The sequence below is a fragment of the Aythya fuligula genome, chromosome 2 (genome assembly GCF_009819795.1).
Source record: "Aythya fuligula isolate bAytFul2 chromosome 2, bAytFul2.pri, whole genome shotgun sequence".
Lineage (NCBI taxonomy): Eukaryota > Metazoa > Chordata > Aves > Anseriformes > Anatidae > Aythya > Aythya fuligula.
Window position 1 is genome coordinate 15,707,403 of NC_045560.1, and position 12,452 is coordinate 15,719,854.

A 12,452-nucleotide genomic window follows, 5' to 3' on the forward strand; every position below is an offset into this window, starting at 1 on the left:
TTTTTTCCCCCTCAGATACAACCTCTGCTTCTCTTTTCCTCAAGTGGAGTCTGTTTCTCTTGCCTGCACCCCTCAGGTGCTCTCTTCTCACTGCCTTTCCTTCCCTTCAACAAAACCTTTTTCCCACTTCTTGAGGATTTTACCGTCTCCTTCCGTATTCCATGTGCTAAAATTATCAACAAAGAAGAAGTTTGGGCCAAGGTGAGCCTGGGTTACAGGAACGGAGCACAGTTTACATGCCTCAGTGACATTGCTTCAGGATGTTTGCAGATCCCCACAGATCCCCGTGTGGGTTACACTCAGCTCATGCTTTCAAGGAGGAGTACATACTATTATTTTTGAAACGATGAGATAAATCACAATTTGAAAACACCGCGAAGGTCACGTAAACAGCCCCAAACCGGCCGCGTGACAGTTTTGACTGGCAGAGTAAGAAACACCACACAAACTCTGAACAAGCAGGGATGCATATTTTTATTATTTCACACCAAACACCGCGTATCTTTCCCACAGGTGCCCCCTGACGAACACCCCCTTCCCGCCCTCCCTCTCCTCACGGCCGCCATGCTCAGGCCGCGCCCCCCCCCCCCCTCCTCTCCCGCTCCCTCCCGCGCTGCCCCGGGCCAGGCCCCAGCGACGTCCCGGGGCCCGCCCGCCCCCGGCACGTGACGCGGGGCGGGGCCGGGACCGGGAGCGGGGCGGGGAGCGGGGCGGGCCGGGCCGGGTCGGGCCGGGAGGGGAGGGCACGGAGCGGAGCGGAGCCGCCGGATCGGGGCCCGCCGCCACCCTGAGGCAGGTGAGGGGCTGCGGGGCGAGGACGACGACGACGACGACGAGGAGGTGGTGGAGGAAGGTGGGGAGGTGCCGCCGCCGCCACCACCGGGAGGGCTCGGGGCACGGCGTCGCCCCGCTCCGCCGCCATCCCGGGGAGGCGGCTCCGGGCCGCGGGGAGGCAGCGGGGAGGCAGCGGGGAGGCGCACCTGGGCGCTGCGGGGCCGTGCCCAACTGGGCCGGGCTGAACACAGCCGTGTTCAGCCGAACCGAGCCCTACCGGGCTGTACCGAGCCCTACCGGGCGGTACCGAGCCGCCGGGCGCAGCCTCCCCTCACCTGCGCCAGCCGCAGCCGGGCTGCAAACAAAGGGAGCGCGGCGCTGCCTCTCCCCGGCTCCCCCCCACCCCCTTTTTACCCTTCCTCACCCCCTCTCCGTTTTGGGGTTTTTGGGGTTTTCGCCCCTCTCCCGGCAGGGTTTTGGAGCCGTTTGGAGGCGGGGGGGCGAGCCCGGAGCGAGGCGCACGGTGAGGGCAGGTGGGGTGGCGGGGGGTGCTGCAGGAGCCCCAGCAGTGGCCCTGGGCAGCTGCCTGAGATCCAGGGCTTGTGCAGGGCTCTGAGTCAGTAGGCGATTGTTAAATGGTTACTTATTAAGCCTTTTAATTTTTAAGGAAGTCCGAGCTCCGGGAAGCGGCTTCGCGTTGCGCTTGTGCTTGATTTCTAACCTGGCGGTAGGTAGCCCTGCGAGGAGGCAGCGCAGGAGCGAGCTCGTCTTCAGGAGCCTGCACGTTGTGCATGTTTTGTCTGTGTTTGTTGGTCGCATTTGCATTTGGCATCTATTTTTATACGATTTCAGCGGGCCGCAAGCGCAGGCTTTGCAGGCAGTAGTTTTTGCAGGCGCTGGTTGGGTGCTGGCTGCTCGTCTGACCCACCAGGTCCACCGAGGAGGTGGCTGGAAGGGGTCCCCAGGAGAAAAGCAGCATCAGCGGGGAGAGATTGGGACAGACAGGGCTGCTGTGGGGTTGTTCTGCCCAGAAACCATCGTGTGATACATCCAAAAGTGCTGAGAAAGCTGCCAGTGGAGAAGCAGAAGCACAGAATCTAGTGAACTGCAGCCAGTTTATCTCATCTGGCCCAAACCAATAATAATTTATCTCAATTTAGCCTCAGTAATTGGGTTTATTTCTGCAGCAGCACCCCAGAAGGGTTCATTTCAGTAGTGGGTGAAGTTTGATGCTGAAAATGGAAAAAGATGGCGCGAGTCAACTGCTGCTACTTTGTAGGACATCATGAACAAGGTCACAGGAAGAATTTTAAGGAGATCAATTAATATCCTCAGTGTTTTGTATTCAGTAATTTGCTGTGTTTGTATTATTAAGTAAGTGATTACATAGTTGTGGTAAGTCTCCCCCAAGACAAATATAGAAGAGAAGGACTTGAGATATACCAAAAAGGCTTTTCTGTAATTACTTGGCTTTCGAAGATCAGAAGAAATTCCTCTGTGTGTAATAACTTGGGGAGAGGTAGGAAACTTATATTGTGTACCTTCTGATTTGTATTTTTGTCTTGAGTTCTGGGGTAGTGCTGAAGTTAGGGATGACATAAACATAATCTTACACATGTTGTACACAGTTGTATCTGTGTGCTTCTGTCTGTCTGTGTGTGCTGGGGCTGTGCTTCTTTCAGGTCCATTTGCACATGCTTCAGGATGAATTTAGTGAACATCTTTCTGCAGTTAAGAGTGAGTGTTTCAAGCAGATGAACTGCAGGGTTTCAGTTGCCCTAGGAAAGGCCTCCTAAACAAATGCCAAGATGCCTAGAACAAACCACTCCAAGCAGAGATCAATTTGCCATTGCAGCTGCTTGGGTTTGGTGAGAAAAGATCTTGGTTTGGTGAGAAATGCCCCAGTTCCAGCTGGGCTCAGAGGCTGGCTGCAGAGCTGCTGTGTGCCTGTGCTGGGGGTGTCAGGGCTGGGTGCTGGCAGGGCAGAGCTGATCTCGGCAAACACAGTGGGTTACTCACCTTGCTTGGTCTTTGCTGATAAACAGCTGGGAACAGTTCACATTAGGAATGGGAGCCCAAAGAGATCCATGGCATGGTGTTGAGTGAGGGAACTCATAACCATTGGCCCTGTCTATGTGGGGACATAGACACAGGTGTAATCATGAACATGCTCGGTCTTTGTGGCAGTCCAACTGCTCAGTTAAGTGGCAGGGTGTATTTCTACGTGGGGATGTGGCCCACCTTAAATTCGTTACCTGTAGCATTCAGGTTTCACTTGCCAGATGGAAAATGTGGCCTGAATCTGATCTTTGGCATTCCTGAGAAAAGTTTTCTTGTTTTTGTTGTCAGGTGGGGGCATTCATTGTTATTAATCTCTTCACCAGGTATTAAGACTTTATTTAAGGTATTAAAGCTTACAGATGTCCTCTGTGGCAGTCGATGGCTTTTTTCATGCCTATCATTCTCTAATTAGGATTCCTCAGCCTTCTGTACCGAGGTGGGTGTCATCCAGCCCTACAGGTAACGCTCGAGCAAACAGCTCAGGGGCTGTGAGGCCTGACCTGCTGTATCGCTTCCGTGGCTGCCCAGTAGCAACAAACTCACGTGCTCCAGATGTCACTGCTGTGCTCTCAGGTCTGAATTCTTCCGTGCCCTCTGCTGTAGAGGCTCAGCCCAGGCTCTGTAACACGAGGCAGGCAGGCGGGTGCGTCCTCAGAGGATGTCACCAGAAGCTGTCCCCGGGGCTATGCACAGGGTTCAGGCAGTCCTGTCTCCTGTGGTGCAACAGCTGCGTGAAAAAAATGAAGTAAAACTTCCTGCGTTTGGATCCGTGAAATCAAGGCAGTGCTAGTTGTTTGCGGACTTAGAGGCTTAAGTCAATATTTATTAATTAAACTCGGTGAGAAGGATTTCCCACCTATACCATAGGTGTTTCTCTCAGGGGAGGTGGAGAAGTAGAGCCTCGCTTGATCCCGATGATGTGAGCTATTTATAAATCTGTTTCAGTGTGCTGGCCAGCCGCAGAATACAGCCTGTCTCTTTTCATCCTATGTTCAGTGTTACAAAATGCTTGCTATTGACTTGATAATTTTGCAGCTCAGCTGAAAGAACAAAAAACTCTGCCTTTTTTTTTTTTCTTTTTGGAAAAGGCATGGGGTTACAGAACTGACTTCAGAATTGAGTAGGGCTATTTTTGTAGCTCTTGCATTTTTTATTTAACTCCTATTTCTTAAAATTCTGTTAACTTTTTTGAAGTGTAAAATACAACTTATATTGAGCCTATCTATCTTGAAAAAAAAAAAAACAGTAAGCATGCATTCTCACTAAATAGTTATATGAAGCAGGCAAGAGAATGAAAATTCCAAGCTTTTAAACGTTTGGGAGCCCTGTGGGAAACCACGAGCTTTTGGGAGAAGTAAAACCAGTGTGAGTGGGTTGTCTTCTTACATTTTAATATCCAAGGCAGCATAACTTAATGGTAGACTGTAACTAGGAATCGCTTCTATTTTTCTAGTATATGACCTTGAAGCTGTGACAGGGATTGGTAGCAATGCTGAAGAAGTGTTGGGAGGAGTCAGATTTAGTAACGAGGAGGAAAATAATGTTTTTATGCGAGAGTTTCCAAAGCTACGAAGCGAGTGGGTATGTTTATCTGCTGCTGGAGTTGCTAAACAACTGCAGAAGTGCACTTAAAAATACCAATTTATGTTGAGCAGCAGGTAGGCTGTTCTGTACCCAGCCTGTAAATAGACCGGGGTGCTGCAAATGTCAGTGTGCTGTTTTATGGGGGAGAGAGTAAAAGGAAAAAAACAAAACGCGCACACAAAACCCCAGACAATCCGAGCATTCTTTTCTACTGCTGTGTGTCCCTCTCGTCAGCTCTGTTTGAATGTGGTACCATCTTTCTTTCTGCCAAGTCCTGCAATAAAATTGCAAGCCTGATCTTGTGACTCCATTTGGAGGCCGGTAAGCAATTGTGGCTTTAAAGCTACCCGTAGGAAGTGCGTCCTGGGTGTCGATGATGGACTGTGGGAGAAGGGAAGACATGGTTGAAACACAGATTGTTCTTTCTAAGCTTCGTACTTGAGCTTTTTAGGGTTGTCTCTATTGAGTGAAGTGGGAAGCACAACGTAGTCGAGGATCGGCTCAAATAGCAGAAATGGTGAAAGAAAAATTGAGGAACTGCTAGGGGTTTCTGCTTCAACTCTCCCCAGAAGTCCCTTTTGTTGTTTGTGCACTTAGTCCCTCTTACAGCCTGCATCTGTGGGCCTGCATGGAATTGCATTAGTTCCGCTGTGTTTCAGGGTAAACACTCCAAATCTCATCATGAAGTCTCAACTTGCAGAGCAGCGAGTTTCGGAATTGTTATTCTCATTCACGAAACATGCGGGACTTTTGGAGACTTATTTGTTAATCTTTGGGGTTAAAATGGCAGCATTTTATTGAAGTCTCCTAAACTCTATTTGAATGTTAGAGGTCTTCCCCATTTACTGCTATGCTTCTTTTTTTTCCCCCAAGATTAGGAGACTGTATCTTAAAATGAGCACAACGCAGTGAAAGTTGCTAAGATTGATGTTTGCCAACTCATGAATCATGACCTCAATGTTAACATGATTAACTAGAGGGAAAAAATGTAGTCCATGGATATGGTACAGTTTTCATTGTCTAGACTAAAGGATGCTAAGAAGTCCTTTTCAAAATTTTCACATAGTATCCTTTTATTATTTATTTTTGGTTTTGCTTCATAATCCTTTTTCATTATTGTTTTTGGTCTTTGTTTTAGCACACATCACTCCTGGTTATATCAGGTTTTCTGTGAAGTAAATTAAAACTAAAAGCTATAAAAGTAATTAAAACTAAAAGCTTTTTTTTAAGAGCAAAGCAAATATGTGGAATTTAAACCACTAAAACCAGAGTATCTTTAAAACTTTCAATATTTCTTTTAATCTGAAACTGTTTTAACATTAAAATGGTATGTTGCAGTTATACCAGCAATTTATACAAGTAAATCAGCATTTTTGAAAACTGGCTAGATGTAGAGGCAATGACCTGCATCCTCAGGTGGCAGAGGTTGCAGAGCTCCTTGGGGATCAGTTTTGGCACTGAGGTGGAGGTCAGCAGAGCCTGTATACAGCGTGCAACACGTGGGGCAGGGATTGCCAGCCCATGCTGAACTTGGTGGCTGGCGTGTAGCACTGGGGGAAGAATTAAGGGATTTTGTAAGGAATTCTGAGCACTCTGAGGGGACTTGTGAACTGAAGGACAGCTCAAAATAAGCAAATCACAATCTTTTTCTTTTAAATATATTAAATCCAGTATAGTGACGCACTTTCATATGAAATTAAGCCTGTATGGTAGCAAGAGAGACTCAGACTAGTCCCCCCAGTGTTGGTTAACCTTGTTTAGTGATAAAAGCAACAGGGTTAACGTGTAACTTGGTAGCAAGAGGCTTGTGTGAATATGGGGGTTAAATCAGTGGTGTTTTATTGCTGTGAAAGATACCTGAAAAATCTTGCTTTTTTTTCATCAATTTCTCTGTCTGAGTTGACATAAATTGAATATGGAGGGTTATTTTTGAAATTATTTTCTTCTAAAATGCTCTTGGACAATTACTTCATTATGTAGATATAACTTTCTTTTTTTTTTTCCTTGCAGCTCTGATTATTAACAGGAAAATAACACTTCTGAAGCAGAATGTCGCTTACTGTTTGCCGGAAAAGGTGAAATCTTTTCAAAGAGAGATGGCTGATAAGGGTGGGAAGATCCTTCCAGGACAATTGTACATTGAAGTGGAGTATGACTACGAGTACGAGGCCAAGGACAAGAAAATTGTGATTAAGCAAGGAGAGAAGTACATCTTAGTGAAGAAAACTAATGATGACTGGTGGCAAGTCAAAAGGGATGAAAATTCCAAACCTTTTTATGTGCCAGCACAGTATGTGAAGGAAATACCACGAAAAGCACTGATGCCACCTGTTAAGCAAGCAGGAATGCTGTCAAATAATGCTTTAAAGTTGACGCATGGATTACAGAGGTCGACAGAAAATGTGAATAAGTCACCAGAGCTTTCTAGTTTTGGAAAATCTTCTCCAGTTCAAGTGTCTTGCTTAGTTCGAGATGCCAATCAAAATCTGGGACCAAACAATAGCCCTGGTCAAACGCTTGGTTTGAGTCTGGACCTTACTCAAAACAATGGAAAACTTAACAACGACTTGCAATCTCCCAAGATTTCCAATCAGTATAGAACCATCTCCATGGGTCATTTCCCGTGCCCAGAGTTCTTGGAAATAGAGAAGACCAGCTTTTTGCATGAACAATCTTGTGATTCAGCAGGAGAAGGCTCAGAAAAAATTCATCAAGATTCAGAATCTGGAGATGAACTCAGTAGTAGCTCCACAGAACAAGTGCAGGTAAGCTTAAAAAAGGTTTCTGTAGATGTGTGTTTTTTTTCCTTCTTCATTTTTCCTTGTTACCATAATGGTTCGTTACTGTTTTGATTTTTTATTTTTCAGTAATAATTTGAGATTATGTCAAAGTGTCCTGTCTCAGCATGAACTAGCTGTTGAAGTCTGAACAGTTGGCGTACGTAGTTCTATTACTTGCAGAAGTACTTTGGTTTGGGGATTAATGCCATTTACAATTCACACAATCGAATGTTACAGAAACAGCTCTTCTTTATTAAGTTTGTTTTGAGATGACTCTCAAGTTGGGTTATTCTCTTCCAGAGGAAGCGAGCCTGTTGCAGTAACTCGCTTGGACTTGTGAAAGCAGAGGAAGATAATAGTGCTAGTTATCGTCAGCTTTTTCTAAATCTGTGTGTAGATAGTGAAAGAGCTGTGAATTGACGTACTAGAGGGTTTAATAGCTTAAAAATGGTACACTTAGATTTGTATGGAGTTTAATTTCTGGCTTGATTATTTTATTTGTAGACTTGTAATGAGTCAGCCTTGCCAATTCTGCTTCCCACAACTTTACACTGGATTAAAACTCAAAACATGTGAGTTTTGTTAATTAGTATGGAAGAATCTCAGGAATGATGTACTCCCACTTCAGGCTAAAACTGAGCATTGATTTCCGTTTTCTTTAGTAAAATGAAAGTCATTTCTTCTACTTTTTTTTTCCTTTTTTTTTTAACACCTCCTTGCCCTCCCCCCCCCTTTAAAAAAAATTAACACTGATTTAGATAATTAGGTCATACTTTGGTATGGGTAACCAAGTTAATTGGTCTGTTGTAATTCCAGATTTGTTCTTGAAGTATTGATGTGTGTACATGTGCATATCTATGTATTTGCATAATGCAGAGATTTTAATCCCCAATATAGAGAGATTTTAAAACAATTTAAAATTCTCAGATTAAAAAACTCCCTGTTCTTAAAATTCCTTATGCTTTATTGTTGCCTGTACACAAACCAACCACTATAATAAATCCCATTTGTCAGCCACTCACTTGCCAGATTCAGGTCTCAGTTAAGGGCGGTATTCAGATGAAAGCTGATACTAACTTCAAAAATGAAAATATTACTTTGGAGAGTTGTGCATCAGCACTGGTTTGATAATAAGACACAATTCGTACAAAGCTGTTTAGTTAATATGAAGGAGTATAGAAAGGTCTTAAAGGTACAAGATAGATTGGGTGATTTACGTAGTCATGAACTCTTAATATATATTATTATGTAATATATTGATATTTATTAGAGTACCTAGAATCAGGAATTCTTAAATATCACACTCTATTCTTGACCTCTTTCTTGAAAGTCCAAGTTTCTCTAGTTAGGTGATTTCATGCCTCTGGTATCTGTTACCTTTTCTAACAATTTTCCTTTTGCTTCTTTTTTTTTTTAATGTGGATAATATGGAACAAATGGGATTACTGATTTTTATTCCTTCATGCTTTTAGTTTTAGTTTCATTTTGTACTTCATTATGAACAAAGTGGAGAAAACCAATGTCCTAGCTCATGGTAGCTGATACCAGCTGCTTAGAACTGAGGATAAGATAACTGTTAGACATTTACTTTAGAAACGTGCAGTGGCTCATCTGCTGTTGGATTAATTGATTGCTGAATGAATGACAAAATACTAAGGGATGGTTTGAAAGGATATCTTACTCTAAATAGTTTATCACGGTGATGTCTATGTTGTGTCTCAAGACAGTTTCCTCTACTGTGTTGAATAAGAATTACCTTTTCTAGTTAAAGTAGATGAAATTGATGTTACATGGGTGTCTTCTGCCACACAGTAATTAACATGCAGGCCTGCTGTTTGGTTTTTGTGCAACTTTGTGGTACTGATAGAGTGACACAATCTTTTCACCTTTCTCCTCCATCCCACACCCCACTGCCTTACCACTAGAAGTGTGAACTTCGGTGGAACAAGTATGCATGTGTGTGTAGCCTTCATGGGGTTGTAAGGAAGGTCTGAAAATGGAAGGTTTGACAGTGCTTAATATTCTGTGTCTTAAAAATGTGATGTTTCAGCTGGAGGGAAAATCATGGCGGTGTTTGACATGTGCTGCTGTGGAACTTGTCCTAATCACAGCCTCGGACATCGAGAGCGGGTGCTCAGTATGCCTCACAGTTGTCTTATTTTAAAACTGTGAAGGAATTTCATCTCATGTGGAATCATGGGCTCCTTCAATACAATAAAAATATTTGACATTTCGTAGCCACAGGGATTAAAGCAGTAGTAGAACTGATGTCACTGCAGCTCAGTCTAGATTCTCTGAGTGCCAGCCTTCTCTGGAACAGACCCATTTTTTTTTTTTTATAATTCTTTCAATAATGAGCATTGTTTAGTACAAATCAGCTGTGCCGAAATTAATGGCTTAGAAAGCTGTTTTTACTGCTTTTTAGTCTGTAGTGAGAACATCAAGTTCCCTGCTTTCGCACACAAACAGGATTTCACTTCCCAGGACAGTCCGGCTGTGGCTCTTCCTTCGCTCTGCCTGCTGTGGAATTCAATTTTATGCTGTCTGTATTGCGATGAGCTTCAAGCTACAGGTGTTTTCTCTTAAATTTGTAAGGTTAGAGACTAGACTGGCCTTGATAGGATCTCTGTGTGGGTGACTTTTTATTTCTTCCTAGACTCATGATTTAAGAGTCTGGCTGGAAGGGGAGTTATCACTGATGTCAGCAGAGCTGGTACGGAGGTAGCCTGAGAGTCAAGGGATGTACTTCTGTGGTCAAGTTGGTTTGGAGAAGGAACCTTTGAACTTACCCAGCCCAGTGGCATGGTTTCTAGCCAGCCACGGAAATGAGGAATGGGTTTGTTTGAGGTGATGGTAATTTTTTTTGTCCCTTTCCCAACCTGCAGTGTTTTTTCAGTATCCTGAGTATGAATGCACAAGATGCAGAGTAGTGCTTGTATGATGAGGTGGGTACGCTATTTTCTGAAGATTATCCTACTTCTTTCCAGTAAAGAAGTACAGCTTCTGTGGCTGAACAGCCTCCAGCTCATACAGTTGCTGGCTGCGGCAATGTTGGAAGATCCAGTCTCCGATGTACTGCGTAAAGAAAGGACTTTCTGAGATGTAGTATGAAATGGAGGTTAGGGAGGTGACAATGTGAGCAGAAGAATTAGTTAATGAAGATGAGGGCAAAATGATCTGATCAAGAGGGAGAGGAAAAAAGGAAAGGGTAATGAATACTTCTGGCTCTTTGTATAAAGAAATTCCAAGTGCTGGGTGTAACTCAGATGCATAAGGTGTGCTAAGGATCAGATGTTTGCTTCTGGACCTGAACTGTAGGAAGGCTGGAGGTAATTAGAGAAAGCAGGGCTTGAGAGGAAATGTTCCAATTTAACCAGATTTAAATCTGGTGGAGATAGTACCTGCCAGTAGAACTGGTATTGAATGAGGTGGATCAGGATTGCACAGATGGGATCACTGGCACGCTGATTGTGCTTACATCTGAGAATCCATGAATGTTTTCAACAGAATTTTAGGACAGTGGTGTCAGGTATGATGTGTTGGTCCTATGAAAAGCACAGAAAATAATCAATCGAGATGCTAGCAGTGGGAAGGAAGGAAACTGAGAAGAGAAATTTGTAGCAGAGGAGGCACAATACTTGAGAAGAGCAGCTGAAAGGTTAGTGATGTGTAGTAGAGCCAGAATAATTGTTGTGTAGGTGTGTGGGGGAAACCCAAAACCCACGTGTTTAGGCACACCTGATTTCTTAGGAAGGGAGAGTTGAAGCAAAAGTGGAAAAAACGTGAAAGTGGTTTAGAAGACTTTGGGTCAGTGTTTGCAAGTAAAATCTACTCACAGGTTTTGAGGGAGGGTGTGCAGAGAGGGAAGAGTTGGTTGAGTTCTGAGATCGTGCCAAGGATGATTAGGTGTTATCTTTTATATAAAGGTGGTACTTTGGAGTAAAATAGCTGCAGACAGAAATTAATCTGCTTTCAGCAACGCTAATGTATAACCTACCTGCAGTAATTTTTGTGATGAGCATGAGTGTAACTTCCTCCTGTGTCATAAGAACCATGGATTATATATGTGATTATGTACGTGTATGAGTAAAATACTTGCTCTGACTTAGTGTTACTTCTTATGCTCACTAAAAGTTACTTTTAGTCGCAGGCTGTTTTTAATCATTATAAATATAGACACTGACCCATTTGCAAAGATTGGTCTGTCTTTCATCCTCTTTAGTAATTGACTATTGCATAAACTGTCAAGTGCTAAAGGGGATTATCACTAGGATGACTGTTTTGCTTTGATTAATTCTGAGTAGTAAAGATCTCGCAAAGAGATCCTTCTGTTTTACTGTAGAGATTTCTGTGGGAATTGCAGTAACTTTTTAAATGGAGACAACAATTTTTTGTGTCTGTATGTTTTGGTAGATAGTGTGTGTGTGTGTCATCTGGAGGTCTTAGTATTTTTGTCTATTTTGCCACCCAGTTGAAAAGTTGGTGGTAAATCTTCTGCATTAGACTACCTGGGTCAAACAGTAAAATTCTAAATAAATGTTTGTTACTGTTTTTGTGACCCTCAGATTTATTTTGCATAATAACTTTTTTTTACTTCATTAACTAAGAATATGCTGAAATATAGCCATTATAATGAGGTGAAGAATAAAGCTTTTAGTTCCTTGTCATTAGAAGTTATAATCTGTGGTATTTTGTAAAGCACTAAAACAATTCTTTTTATGTAATCCCAATAACTGCTGTTAGAATTTAGGAAAACATTTCAGGCTGGTTAGAAAGTTGTATCAATTACCCTGAACACGAACATTGTCTGTTCAGATCCTTTAAGGGTTACTTTTTTTTTTTCTTCCTATCCTATGCTAGTAGGTCTGGATAGCTTGAATTTCTAAGGGCCTTGTTTTTGAGCAGCTCTGTTAATAGCTGTTGCATATTAAAAATATTAAGTCAGCTAGCAGATAGTTGTCTCTCTCTGTCTCAATGAGCAGTTCTGGATTTGGGTGTCTGACAGTGAGAAGATACCATGTCCCACTAACACTGCCTATAGCCCTTGTGTTCCTCTGAGCTTCCCTGCTGCAAATCAGACTGGCCTTTTTTTTTTTTTTTTTTTAAATCCATATAAGGCAGCTGTGGAAGAAAGCATAACCTGGGAGATGAGCTGGGTTTAGCTGACTGGCTTGTTCAAATACTGGTGTATGAATGCTCGGCTGGGTAAGATACCAAGCTGCTTGGAATATGTGGTTTTGCTTTTGTGCTTTC

General features: G+C 43.2%; 1 protein-coding gene across 5 annotated transcripts in view; it reads left to right on the forward strand.

Annotated features, from left to right (window-relative positions):
• The first annotated feature begins 736 nt into the window (after positions 1-736).
• ARHGAP12 (Rho GTPase activating protein 12) overlaps positions 737-12,452 on the forward strand; it is a 77,631-nt gene continuing 65,915 nt past the window's right edge. For all 5 annotated transcript variants that reach the window (XM_032183253.1, XM_032183249.1, XM_032183250.1 and 2 more), the window contains exons 1-2: positions 737-796; positions 6,430-7,184. In XM_032183253.1, the coding sequence (XP_032039144.1) occupies positions 6,516-7,184 (669 nt within the window). In that variant the 5' untranslated portion in view covers positions 737-796; positions 6,430-6,515. The remainder of the gene's footprint in view (positions 797-6,429; positions 7,185-12,452) is intronic.